At 43.4% G+C, this 14,685-nt stretch overlaps 1 protein-coding gene across 1 annotated transcript in view; it reads left to right on the top strand.

The window, feature by feature from the left end:
- LOC136627092 (coiled-coil domain-containing protein 17-like) overlaps positions 1-14,685 on the top strand; it is a 44,541-nt gene that overhangs the window by 12,933 nt on the left and 16,923 nt on the right. Inside the window, exons 7-9 of the mRNA XM_066602037.1 lie at positions 5,681-5,821; positions 13,286-13,467; positions 13,578-13,663. Coding sequence (XP_066458134.1) covers positions 5,681-5,821; positions 13,286-13,467; positions 13,578-13,663 — 409 coding nt within the window. The remainder of the gene's footprint in view (positions 1-5,680; positions 5,822-13,285; positions 13,468-13,577; positions 13,664-14,685) is intronic.

Here is a 14,685-nt window from a genome sequence, read left to right as displayed (position 1 = left end):
CCTAGCCATGTGTCCTGTAAGTAGATTAGGGCCACAATGGGTATGTTTCTGAACAGGGGACAAACAGGGGTATCCATTTTGGGGTGAAAGTCTTCATTCCTATGTACACTGTACAAAAAAACCAGTTTTTAAATTGACAAAATTGACAAACAAATGAAAATCGTAATTTTTTCCTTTTGCTTTGCTTAGATTCATTCAAATACTTTGGGGTCAAAATATGCAGTACACCCCTAGATGAATTTGTTAAGGGGTCTAGTTTTTAAAATGGGTCATTTGTGGGGGTTCTCTATCGTTTTGGACGTTCAATGGCTCTACATGTGGGCAATGGGGACTGGAATTTATTCTGTTGTACCCTGAGATCCAACGGGTGCTCCTTCCATTATAGGCCTAGCTATGTTTCCTTTAAGTAGATTAGGGCCACAATGGGTATGTTTCTGAACACGGGACAAATGGGGGTATCCATTTTGGGGCGAAAGTCTTCATTCCTATGTACACTTTCCCAAAAAAACAGTTTTTAAATTGACACAATTGCCAAAAAAATGAAAATCGTAATTTTTTCCTTCTGCTTGGCTTAGATTCATTCAAAAACTGTGAAGTCAAAAAAGTCATTATACCCCTAGATAAATTCGTTAGGGGGTCTACTTTTCAAAATGGGGTCACTTGTGGGGGTTCCCCATCGTTTTGGTCACTCAATGGCTCTACAAGTGGGCAATAGGGCCTAAATCTCCTTCAAGCAAAATTTCTGTTCCGAAAGCCACCGATTGCTCCTTTCATTTTGGGCCCCATTGTGCATATAGACGTAATACTAGGGCCACAATGGGTATGTTTCTGTGCACAGGACAAACAGGGGTATCCATTTTGGGGTGCAAGTCTTCATTCATATATGTGTGGTACAAAAAAAACTGCTTTTGAAATGACAGAATTACCAAAAAATGAAAATCGTATTTTTTTTCCTTCGGCTTGGCTTAGATTCATTCAAAAACTGTGAAGTCAAAAAAGTCATCCTACCCCTAGATAAATTCGTTAAGGGGTCTACTTTTCAAAATGGGGTCACTTGTGGGGGTTCTCCATAGTTTTGGTCACTCAATGGCTCTACAAGTGGGCAATGGGGCCTAAATCTCCTTCAAGCAAAATTTCTGTTCCGAAAGCCACCGATTGCTCCTTTCATTTTGGGCCCCATTGTGCATCCAAACGTAAGATTAGGGCCACAATGGGTATGTTTCTGAGCACGGGACAAACAGGGGTATCCATTCTGGGGTGCAAATCCTAATTTTCATGTGTACTATAGAAAAAAGTCCTGTCTTTAAAATGACATATTTGCAAAAATATGAAATTTTTGTTTTTCTCTTCTAAATTGCATTGACTCCTGAAAAAAAACTGTGGGGTTAAAATACTCATGACACCCCTCAGTGAATACGTTAAAGGGTGTAGTTTTTAAAATGGGGTCACTTGTGGGGGTATCTATCATTTTGACTCCTATGAGCCTTTCCAATCTTGGATTGGTGTAGGAAAACAAAGTGTTCCTCAAAATGCTGAAAAGTAAGGTTACATTTGTACGTCTCCTAAATGGTTAAAAAAAAAACGAAAGTTTTTCCAATGTGCGCCCAAAATAAAGTAAACAGATGGAAATATAAATCTTAGCAAAAATTTCTATATTATGTTTGCACATATTTGAGATATTGCAGTTGGAAATGTGAAAAAATGACGATTTTTTCAAATTTTTCCCAATTTTGGCGCTTTTAATAAATAAACACAAATTCTATCGGTCTTTTTTTTCCACCTAAATGAAGTACAACATGTGGCGATAAAACAATGTCAGAATCGCTTGGATATGCAAAACCTTTCTGGTCTTTTTCCATGCTAAAGTGACACGTGTCAGATTTGCAAAATTTGGCCTGGTCATTAAGGCGTAAACAGGCTTGGTCACTAAGGGGTTAAGAGATGGCTGCTTTTGCAAAATGCCTTCAGTGTGTGATTTGCAATGCAGTAATGGGGCTGTGGGTCTCCAGCCCTTTACATTGCTGCCTTGTTCTCCTAATTGGTCTTGGTCCTCTCCACTTCACACATGATGGCTTTTCTCTAAAGTAAATAAATGAAGATGTATATGTCTGTGTGTATACCCTAATAGGTCATATAGATGTCCACTTTGCACCTGGATACGGGTGGGCATGGACACTCTTGTACCCTGTTGTACCACCTCTAGCTTGGATACAAGATGTGATATGGGGGGCATGGAGGCTGTAGTACCTTGTTGTACTGCCCCTAGCTTGGATACAAGATGTGATACCGGTGGGCATGGAGGCTCTAGTACCCTGTTGCACCACCTCTAGCTTAGATACAAGATGTGATATGGCGGCATGGAGGCTCTAGTACCCTGTTGGGCCACCTCTAGCTTGGATACAGGATGTGATACTGGGGGCATGAAGGCTCTAGTACCCTGGTGTACCACCTCTAGCTTGGATACAAGATGTGATATGGGGGCATGGAGGCTCTAGTACCCTGTTGCGCCACCTCTAGCTTGGATACAAGATGTGATATGGCGGCATGGAAGGTCTAGTACCCTGTTGGGCCACCTCTAGTTTGGATACAAGATGTGATACGGGGGGCATGGAGGCTCTAGTACCCTGTTGCGCCACCTCTAGCTTGGATACAAGATGTGATATGGCGGCATGGAAGGTCTTGTACCCTGTTGGGCCACCTCTAGTTTGGATATAAGATGTGATACAGGGGCAGGGAGGCTCTAGTGTCCTGTTGTACCGCATCTAGCTTAGATACAAGATGTGATATAGGAGGGCATGGGTGTATACAGGTTTTGTATTGTATCCTGATGCATACCGCTTCACATTTGCTGTAACTGAGCCTCTGGATTGTGCAAACTTGTAGGCTGTCAAAATTGGCATCACAGATAGTCTATTGGCGATAAATCTGGTGACCAAGCAGCCATAGAAGTGTGACAATGTTGTGGAGACATTCCTGTGTCGCCCTTGTGTGCGGCCGATTATTATCCTGCTGGAAAATGCCTCTTGGAAGCCGCCATGATAGGAACACACGTGGCTGCAGGATGTCCTGAACATATTGCTGAGCTTTCATTGTCCCTCGTACCACTAAAAGGTGTGAGTGACTGCCATATAGACAGAAGGATGCACCCCAGACCATCACACCAGCAGGGGGCAGTGTGTTGCTCCACAGCAAAGGCAGAATTGAGCCACTCACCCCTAGGTTCCCATTCACGAACACAGCCATCACCAGTACCCAAACTTAACCTGGATTCCATGTTGAAGGCAACTCGGTTCCACTCCATAGCAGTGCAGTTTCGTCATTCATGATACCATTGCAAACATAGGCGACGGTGGGTGGCTGTCAAAGGCAGTACATGTAATGGGTGCCATGAGACCTAATGTCCTTTATCCAAGTATCTGGAAATGGTTCAGACAGACACAAGGGCCTGTAACGATGGCACCACCTGTCTCTGGATGGCAGGCAATGAAACAGCTGGAGCTGCTCATGCTCTACTCTACTGGTGGTCTGTGACGAATATCCTGAGCCTGGTCACCTTGTGTATGTGTCCTCATGCATCCACTGGTCCCAGTACCTCGTAACAGTCTGGTCAGAAAGTCCCAGGTGGCGGCAATATGTTGATACGACCATCCAGCTTCTCACACCCCAATAATGTGCCCCTCTCAGACTCTGGTATCGGGGTGAAATCTCTTCTCTGCGTCGTAGAGCCGTCTAGTGGTCAACAAGCTCTACACAAGCGAAAGAAGAGGCCACTACACACAAGGAGCCTGCGAGAGCCTTTTATAGGCCAAGAGGGGAACCACTTTTAGGGCCTCCGGTGACAAGACCGTTCATCTAGTCACCACAAATCTAATTACTTGCACATCTGCCTGAGATGAAACTGTGTGCCAAGTTGTGCAGCAAAATGACAACTCCTAGGTGCTTGATTTTTTTTTAACTATGCCAACCAAATATGCAAAAAAGCTATGACTTCCAGAATGCAGAGACAACAGCAAAAAATGTTCATGTACCAATATTAGTCTGGTCATCAAAAAGATTCTGCTAATTATATTGCCAGACTTTGTCAGTAGTTTTTTTTCCCTATTAATTTGGTTAGTCGGCTTTTGGGTCCTTTCTTTTTTGCTGAGTTTGTCCTTTCCATATTTGTGCTTTATAAAGGATATTACTATTATGTTCATACTTTAATAGTCACAGTAGTGCCAGCCATCTTAGGCGAATATGATATGTAATGAATACTAATATTTAGGGCCACTTTCACAAGGCAGTATTTTGGCCCATGTTTTGCTTCAGTATTTGTGATCCAAAGCCAAGGAGTCACTATTATGGAAGCATTTGCATCACTTATCTTTATTGGACCGACTGGGATTGACCTACAAATACTGATCAAAATACTGTCCTGTGAAAGCAGATTAAGGGCTCCTTCACACGAGCATTTCATCGCAACTATTTTCCCGCGATAAAATGCCGGCCAAAAATCCCAACCGTATGAAGCATTGGATTCCACTGCATTTGTTCAGATGGGCGTTTTTTTGTTGCGTAAAATTGGCCAGCCGAAAAAGATAGCACACGCGGTGCACATTCCGGACGGCTGTTTTTACGCTGACCGGAAAAGATAGGTCTAGACCTAACTTTTTCCGGAATACACCGATTGGTCCTATAGACTCCTATGGGAGCCTACGAGAGCTGCTGGAAAATGGAGGTGGGAGGAAGTTTAGCAGTGGCTTTGCTAAGCTCCCTCCCCTTCCGTCCTCCTCTCCGTCCCTTGCCAGCTGCCGGCAAAGGGAGAGGGCAGGACAGGGAGGGAGATTAGCACACTAGCTCTGCTAAGCTTCCGTCCCCTTCCCTTGCTGGCAGCTGGCAAGGGGTGGGAGTTTAAAAAACTAGCTCCTGCCCCATCCCACCCCCTCCCAGAAGGGACGGAGAAGGGGAGGGAGTTTAGCAGACTTAAACTCTCTCCCCTCACCCGACGGTATCCCGGGCTGCGGAGTATGTACACCATAGGCCGTCCATTGGAATGGGCATTAAAATGGGAGAAGCAGCCGTGACTTGGACATGGCTGCCTCTCGTTCATGTGATTTTCGGCTGCGATGTGGGTGTCCGCAAATCGCAGCACCCATGTGAAGGAGCCATAACGCAGATATTTGACTTAGATCACCCCTATAATAGCTTTTTTTGCAATATGTTTTTCTATAACCAGCGGTTCATGATGGATCAGACAACAGATCTGATTCATTTCTTTGGAAAAAAACTATAGCCAAAGTGCATTAATGCTTCAATTTGCTCTAATCAAAAGACGAACTACAAGAAACTCATAGTTAAAAGCACTTTTAATTGTATGAATTTAGTTTAATTTCTTTGTTTTCTTTATTGTTAAGATTGAAAAAGTTTATTATGGTAAATATCGAAATCTCTAGACCAAATAAACAATTCTAGAAATTAATAAAGAAGGAGATTACAAGAGAAAAGATATATCTGGAATATTCGTACAAATATTGTATTGTCATATGGAATGTAACCTTAACAGTTAAACCCCCTGCGAGGGGATCTACGCTGTAAAATAATATACTTTTCACTATGTGCTTCTTGAATAAAAGTTATTTGAAACTAAAAACACTTTTAATACATTTTCTTTGGTTTTTCTGTCTCCTTCTGCCATGTTTAGAAGGATGCACAAATACAAAATGGGACTTAAATGAGAAATTAATTACTCTTGAAATTGAAAATCAGCAATTAGAAGATGAACTCTTCAAGCTTCAGCTTCAAAGGCAAAGAAACACCAGAATTCCCAAAACAACAAATGGAGGTATGATATGCATTGTCTCCATAGTTACAGTAAGGTATGTTCCTAAATGGGGAATTATGTCATTTATAATGCACAACTATTCTGCGCCCTGCATACAGACAAAGAGAAGCCTTGTGTTGGGTTTGCACCATCTCATTATGGCAGTAATGTCACTTGCTAATTATTTATGGAATTCTTTGGCTGAATGCTCCTTATAACATTTATGACCCAACTAAACCATATAAATGTAATCTCTTTATATAATTGCTTATAGTCAGTCAGCATAGGTGTATTGTCATGGCTTGAGACTGCGTCAGGGCTGTACCATACCAGCTGCAAGTCAGAAATGGACTAGTGGTACTAGGTCAGTCCAAGCCACGTTTGTGGGTGTACATTTGCTGCCCGCTTGGGTGTTCCCTGTCGCTGTTCAAAGGTCATTGGGAGTCGTATCTGGAAGTTTCGTAGTTGGAAAAGTCAGTTTCAAAGTTTAGGCCCTAAGTTTTAGCCCCTTACAACAGGAGATAAGGTTTTAAAAAAAAAACCTCTGAGCAAAATGACCCTTAGGCCTCATTCACACGAGTGCTGTTTTAGCGCATTCTAGTCGCGTGAAAAGATCGCGTCTAATAAAACCAATGGTTTCCTATAGAAGCGTTCATGGGAAGGAATTTTAGACACGCAAAAAGCATGCACCAATCAAAGATAGGACTTGCGAATGCAAATCTTGCATCTGAGGTCTGCGGTGAGTGAAAAGATAGGACCTGACTTATCTTTTGTGCGTGCTTTTCATAGATTGCTATGACAACTGGATTACATGGAAAGCATGCACAAAAGATAAGAAACCCTGCAATTGTTCACGTAAACAAATTGCAAATGCTCGTGTATGCATGCAGTTTTCAGCACAGATGAACTCGTATGGACAGCGTATTGTCTGCGCAAAAGAAAACTCGCAGGCAGTGAACAACATAGCAGCATTACACGGCCTAGACGAAATATTCATGCAGAATCCCCCAGCCAGAATTCCGGCTTTTCTACCTGGTCTCCTAGCAGGTCGTGAGCAATTCCGCCGCCCATTCGCAATGTTAATTACGTATGAGCTACAGGTTGCACGCATCCAAAGACATCAATAGAGCCCATCTGTGCGGAATCTGTTCTAAAATAGAGTATGCTGTGAAGTGTGAAGAAAACTTTCAAACTACATGCTTTTCAATCCCTGCATATTACTGCAGATCTCCCGCGCGGACGGCCATTGCAGAATCTGCAATTCAAATCTGGTCGTGTGAGACCGGCCTTAGCCAGTTTTAATAAATAAGGCCCAATTTGTGGAAAAAGTTGCATTCAGGCTGGTGACAGCGTCACCGCTAAAAGAATATATATCATCCCTTTTACTAATTCATTCATTTTAGCTTATTGCCTGCATTGATGGGGATCCTCTTTTTTATGCTTTGTGAGCCCTTAGAAGCTGAAGCAGCGGCATCTAATGTAGCAATCATATTTGATCAGTCTGATTCCTTTGGAGTAGTGGATTCAATCATCTCTCCTGTGGTATCTGGGAGCAAAACATTAGCAGTAGATCTTTGAGGTCCTGTAAATTTCAAGATGGAACCTCCTTGGATTAGACTTGGTTCCCCCACAGATACTTGATTTGATTGAGATTTGGGGAATATGGAGACCAAGTCAACATCTTGAACTCTTTGTCTTGTTCCTCAAACCATTCCTGGATAACTTTTGCAGCGTGGCATGGTGCATTATCCTGCTGAACGTGGCCACTACCTTTAGGGAATACTGTTGCCATGACGGGGTATATTTGATTTGTAACCATTTTTAGGTAAGTAGTACGTGTCAAAGTAACATCCACATGAGTGCCAGGTTTCCTAAAAAAACATTGCCCAGAGCATCACGAGGCCTACACTAGCTTGCCATAACCCATTAAACACTCTCATCTCTTCCCCATGTAAGTAACACACATCTGGCCATCCTCAGTATGTAAAAGAACACGTGATTCATCAGACCAGTCTATCTTCTTTCATTGCTCCATGATCCAGTTCTAATGCTCATGTGCCCATTGTAGACACTTTTGTGGTGTAGGGATTTAGCGTGGGCACTCCGTAGCTATGCACTAAGTTATCAGGAATTGTAGGATTCACTTTATGTAGATGGGTAAGGGTATGATATCATCCCATAAAGATTATATCCTGGTTTTCTTTACATAATGTAGAAATTGAGTTCTTGGTTGCTCCAGACCAGATCCTGGACCAAAGTGACAAAGGCTTTGTTAAGGATCTTTATTAAGCCATCTCTCCCATCTAAACACATACGAGTGCTTGTGGGAAGGGAGATGTTTGCTGCATTAAGAATCCTATAAAATGAGGAACCTCATACAAAAAGAGACCCTCCATACAAAAATGTTTAAAGCTGGTTAGATAGGGGAGCGGTCTAGTGTCGTAAAGAGAAAGATAAAAGTGTCAAATTTGATAATAACTAAGGACGGCTGTGTATAGAGTCAATTATACTTCTGGCAGAGGTCAGTAAATGTCAGGAAGGTTCTATGCCGATTGTCCGTGGGGTCATCAAATCTAAAAAGCCTGGAGGAATGCCAGGGCAAGGTCATAGAGGATATAAGGCTGCTTGGGAGGAGAAAGGTGTAAAGAAAGGGAGTTAATGGGGAATGGAGGGGTGCAAGCTGATACAGGCTCCTCAGCAATGCCACACCTCTCTGGTGAATCGAAACTTGGAACGTATCCTTGAGGACCTTCACAGACAAAGTCTCAAAGAAATAAAGATGTTTTGGAAGGTTTTAACATCTTAAGCATCTCAATCCAACCTTGCAAATAAAGGGGAGAATTTTTCCATTTAGTCAAAAGGCGGTTCATTTCCCAGATCAGAGGACTAAAGTCAGTGGAATAGGCGGCAGCATAAAATGTAGGGATGCGAATACCTAGGTATTTAAGGGATACAGTCTTCCATGAATAAGAAAATAAAGCTTGGAGAGTAAATAATAGGTCCTGTGAAATATTAATAGGGAGTGCTTCAGATTTAGAGGTGTTCAGCTTGTACCCGGCCATGTGACCGTACACAGTTAGAGTGCTGTAGAGGCGTGGGAGATAGACCAAGGAGTCTGTCAGAGTGAGCAAGACATCATCCATGTAGAGTGAGAGTTTAAATGATGTGTCTCAGGCCAAAATACTGTGAATATCGGGATGGGCTCTAATGAGGGCTGTGAGGGGCTCAATGCTCTAGTCTAAGCGTATAAGAGCAGGGATGAAGGGCAATCCTGTCAGGTTCCATTATGAATATGGAAAAATGAGGGTGAGGTAGTTTTACAGATGCCATGGGAGTGGAGTACAGGCCCACCAAGGGCCACATGAAAGGGCCAGAGAAGACAAAGTGCCAAAGTACCCGGGACATGAATGGCCAGCTAAGGCAGTCAAACGCCTTCTCCACAACAAGACTCAGAGGGAGAGCCCCCATTCCGACCCACGACCTCGATCAGGTAAATAAATCTTCTAGTATTAGCCACCGGCTGTTGAAATGGAAGGAAACCCACGTGATCTTTGTGGACAAGATGGAGGAGCCACATATTCAGTCAGTTTGCCAGGATTTTAGAGAATATTTTCAAACAATGAATCGATGGCTAAAGATTTCCTGCTTTAAGAATGATGATAATGGGGGATTGCAACATAGTGGGTAAAATGTCACTACCCTGAAGAAATAAATTACAGAATGATAGCATATGCAGCAGAAGAAGAACAGAGAACGTTTTATAGTAGAGATATGTAAGACCATCTGGGCCTGGGGATTTTCCCACCAGGAGTTCTTTGAGAACTTTCCCCAACTCGATTGATTACACACGAACTTTATATGGGAGAAATCTGAATCCCTGTAAATAATGGCAGCGGAGTGCTGACTGCTAGTTATCAGGAGGTTAAATGTGATTGCTGATTCTGAACACAACCACCTCCCCAAATATAAGAGGGTGTGAGCACTTATGCAACCACATTATTATAGTTTTGCTATTTTTATTTTTCCACCCTAAGGGCTTACTCACACGGGCGTATCCAGGCGCCGATACGCCCGTCTTCCTACGCGAAGAAGACGGCCATACCTGCAGTGCGGACGTCTCACCACAGCAACGGAAGAAAGATCAATGGAGCTGGTCACATGTTCGTTCTTCCGGCGGCGTCCGCACCTGGAGTGCGGACGTCTTTTAGTGCAGGTACACGGGTGCCGATGCGCCCGTGTGACTGAGCCCTAAAAGATTTGTTTGTTTTTTTAATGGAATTGTACAGATAACGGGTCACAGTGAAGGGGGGAAATAAATCTGAAAATTATTCATCTTTGTTGGATTTTTTTAATATGACAAAAACCTGACATTGTAACAGGGGTGTGTAGACTTTTTATGTTTACTATACACGGTATATATGTTTTTGTATTACTCTAGTTCCATCGTCTAATGTACAGTTGACAGGATTAAAAGTGCAATTCTCAAATTAATATGCAAAGGAATTTTAGGCCACATGCATACGGCAGGGTCGGATTCTGGCTGCAAGATCACAGTAAAATCCGACCCTGTGCCGACTAGTGACCCCTGCATACCTGTCTCGGATGCACTGCGGATGTGCCGGCTGGCGCGCCGCCACATATGCCCACTGCAGACAATGATGCGCCGGTGATGACGCGGATCCGCGGTGACTTCGAAACTGACATTTCAGAATTGCCGTGGAACAGACGGCTTCCATGGACTGCAGTGGAAGCCGTCCGTGCGAGTCTCACACAAAAATAGAGCATGCTGCGATTCTTCCTCCGCAAGCGGAAGAATCGTTTTACATCTCATGCTACGGACAGACATTGCTGCGGATTTCACGGTAGGCGTCTGGCAACGAATTCTGCAGCAAAAATCTGTCCGTGTGCATTGGCCTAAATATGTTTTCCTTGTAGTTGACTATCGGCTATTGACAAATATATTTGTAGTGTGAATGAAAAGGTCTAGTGTTTCTACCACATTGTATTTGCACTCAGTGATTAACGCAGGTTAGTAAGAATGGTGTAACAAGTGAAGAGGTTGTTGTAGAGCATACAAACATAGGCGAGGCATCTCCTGGTTACAACAGATAAGCTGTATGTTTAGCTCAAGCTTTGAGTTGTCCTAAGTGACTATAAAAGAACAAAAGCCAAAAGGTACAACAGATACATTGCAGACCAAGTAACATCTTTATGGTGTCAGGGGCTTGCATGTGGGGCATGCAGTTGACAATGAAAATGAGTCAGTCAAAAAATAAAGTCCAACTTCACTTTATGAAGTCCAAAATAAACAGTGACATCAGAATAGTGTGGGCACTTAGCATATAACATGTGTAGCAATAACAACAAAGTAAACACTTGCCTGTCTGGGCTCTAACATCAACAGCAGGTTACTTATTGTAACTGTCAGGACAATATTCTTCAGGCTCCACACTTGTGTAGCTCCCCAGTTTCTGAAACTAGACTGCAGTCTTTTTTATACCCCATTTTATACCTTTAAGTGAATTGTTTGGAATGTCAGTGTAGGGACTCTGGAGAAATGAGGACACTTGATGTTGGGTTGTGAGCTTTGAGTATTTTGGCCAAAATGTAAACTAATACTATACTTATTCGCAGAAGCACTTGGGCCCTGAGATTCTGGGGGGGCCCAGGGGGTCATTGTGGGTTATACTTTGATATGTGGGTGTTTTGCCGGTTTTTTTGTGTTTGAGGTTCTGTTACGCCTTTAAAGAAGGATAATGAGTTAAATCTAATGCAATTTTATTAATGGAATGAGCTGTAATACAGTTGCATGTAGTAAATGATACAGTGTACACTTTTGCAATCATTTCTAGCAAAGGTTAAGTATTTTGTTCCTTACTTACGCTTCACCAGAGGCTGCTACAAGCATTATCTGTCTGGAACATCAGCTGGGGAAGCACCAGCAGAGACAGAGAAACCCTGGGAAATTCACAACACAGGGTCCTAGGAAATCTACTACAGCTTCCTACAAAGCATAGTTTTTAGAAAGTATATACATGGCCGAAGCTATACAAAATGGAGGCTACAAATAGCCATCCCAACCACTATTATCACAGTAGAGCAGCCCGCCTTATCTAATAGTATGGGTGTAACTAATGGGGCAATAAGCCTGCAGGGTCCACTACATGTACTTGTGGTCATGGCATACGGTATTGGTGCACTATATCTCCACCGGAAATATTTGGGTTGGCTGGGCTCAGCTAGAGGTAATACCCAGGTCACGCCCAAAGCTCTTGATTGGCTCCCACGCACACACCTTCACAGAGGCTACAGCCACTCCCACCTTGGAGCTTCAGACCCAAGCAGCGAACGGAGCTGCTGGTGGAGACAATACTACATTAATACCAGAGGACTGAGCCTTATGGGAGGGCTACAAGTACCAGCAGTTTGTCTTGTGCCGGCGGAAGCAGACTGTAGAGCAGCACAACACCGCACTCCGCCACCCAAGCAAGCATTTCCCTGCAGAGACTGGAGGAGTCTGGGGGCTCCACTGACAAGCACTTCGTGTGGAGCTGCACACTCCAACACCAATGTGTGAGCTGCAGCCACAACCGTTGCTGTACTGTTGCTGGCCATCACCTCCGCCGTTGTGCAAGGTACAGGCTGAGCCCAATAGCTGGTGATCCACACACTGACACATTGTAATGGGCAGGAGTAGATGTGTGTACAGTGTAATGTGGACTGAGCCCAAGAGCTGGTGATCCACACACTGACACATTGTAACGGGCAGGAGGAGCTGTGTATACAATTGTTATGTGTACCCCACTGGGTATTAGTGTACTATGTCTCCACCGGCTACGAGAGCCAATGGGGAACTATAGGTGTTACTTCTAGCTGAGCCCGACCAACCCATACTTCCGGTGGAGATACTTTGCACTAATACCATGGCACGCTATACAAGCTTTATCAGTGTGCAAGTATAATATTAATCAGCCACCCCTTCAATATATTATGGGTGTGTGAGGGGTTGTTCATCAGTATTTTGCACCTGTTACCTCCCCCATATGGCATTTTCTTTCTGCATACTGTTGGGAACTGGTCCTTGTACCTGCCCTTGTACACTTGTATTGGTAAGTATGGCCATTTTTCAGTGGGTTTTTTTGTGAATTGTATCCCTTCGTGATGGAACCATACTGTTTAATACATGAGATTGAGAGTTCTTTAGTTTCTGTTTCACATGGTTTCCATCCTTGTCAGAATTTTTAGCTGGATAGAAAATCGCCAAAGACACCAAATACATTATGGTTCTGCAAAGTATTTGCATAGAAGATGAAAACCCGAGACAGAAGCAGTATTGAGTATAAAAACCTCATGTTTAAGAAGTCCTAATTGTATTAGTTAAAATTCTTTAGAAAAAAATTCAAAATATATTTATTTCAGTGCCAATATAAGTTTATATAACTTTTTGCGTGTACTTTTTGATATACCGTGTCTTTTCCTAAACAGAGGGTGAGAAGACCCTTCAATTCCCCAGGTTTATGAAAGGACAAACCCAACAAAATATAAAAACCTTAAATGCAGAATTGGAAGTGATGAAGCAAGAACTGGAAATTCAGAAGCTAAAGCGTCGTATCAAAACGTCTGTTACTCAGCGAGGCAAACCCCAGCTGGATATGCTGCATCCAATGGTAACTTTCAATGAGTCCTTCAACATGTGTTCAGACATAACTTTGCTTAATTAGAGAACAGTAAAAAGACACAGAACAGTAATCAATGATTTGTTATAACTGCCCTACAGGAAATGAACAGACCCGACACTCCAAATATTAACAGACATCTTCTTAATCTCACTCATGGACTGGAGCCTGCGCCATATGATCCAATGTAAGTATTCCAAGTAATTGCCAGCACTTCGCCTTCGAGGACCCTTTAGGATCCTGTCAGGTGTCTTAGCACTGATGGCAAAGGGCCTATCATCTAGTCACAATCAGCCTTTTGAAGGTCACACATTCTCCACCTGCTCTACACATACCACGTACATATTAGACACATGTGGCAAACACGACTCACACATTAGGCCCCCTTCACATAGGTATATTTGCGCATGCAATCCGCATAGAACCATTGATTTCATTGGGTTTGTTCACACACATGTATTTTTCCTGCATATTTCCATCACACAAAAAAGAGCAGCACATTCTATTTTTCCGCCATTTGCACATGCAAAAACCCCATAGAAGTCAGTTCGGATGCGCAAATGCATGTGCAATATGCTATGAGATGCGTGAAACATTGTATAATTGCACAGGGAAATAACACATCTGGAACTCATTATACTTATTAGCCATTAAAATCGGTGCGTTTTTGTTTGCTGCGCAAAAAAAACACATCTTGATGGTGCAAAAACAACAGAAAAATACGCCGATGCTTCCACAAAAAAGCATCGCTCCTTGCACAAAAAAGTTGTGCTGAGGCGCGTGCAAATGCACGTATGCTTGTGTGAAGGGAGCCTAAAGGCCATCGTGCACTATTCGTTCATCTCTGACTTTAAGCAAGCTTAAAGGGGTTGTCCCGCGCCGAAACGGGTTTTTTTTTTTTTCAACCCCCCCCCCGTTCGGCGCGAGACAACCCCGATGCAGGGAGGTAAAGAAAGCTCACCGGAGCGCTTACCTGAATCCCCGCGCTCCGGTGACTTCTCTACTCACCGCTGAAGATGGCCTCTTCCTCCGTGGACCGCAGCTCTTCTGTGCGGTCCATTGCCGATTCCAGCCTCCTGATTGGCTGGAATCGGCACGTGACGGGGCGGAGCTACACGGAGCTACACGGAGCCCCATAGAAGACTGCAGAAGACCCGGACTGCGCAAGCGCGGCTAATTTGGCCATCGGAGGGCGAAAATTAGTCGGCA

The sequence above is a fragment of the Eleutherodactylus coqui genome, chromosome 5 (assembly GCF_035609145.1).
Source record: "Eleutherodactylus coqui strain aEleCoq1 chromosome 5, aEleCoq1.hap1, whole genome shotgun sequence".
Classification (NCBI taxonomy): domain Eukaryota; kingdom Metazoa; phylum Chordata; class Amphibia; order Anura; family Eleutherodactylidae; genus Eleutherodactylus; species Eleutherodactylus coqui.
Note: the sequence above shows the minus strand (reverse complement) of the source record. Positions and strands in the feature narration are given on the sequence as shown.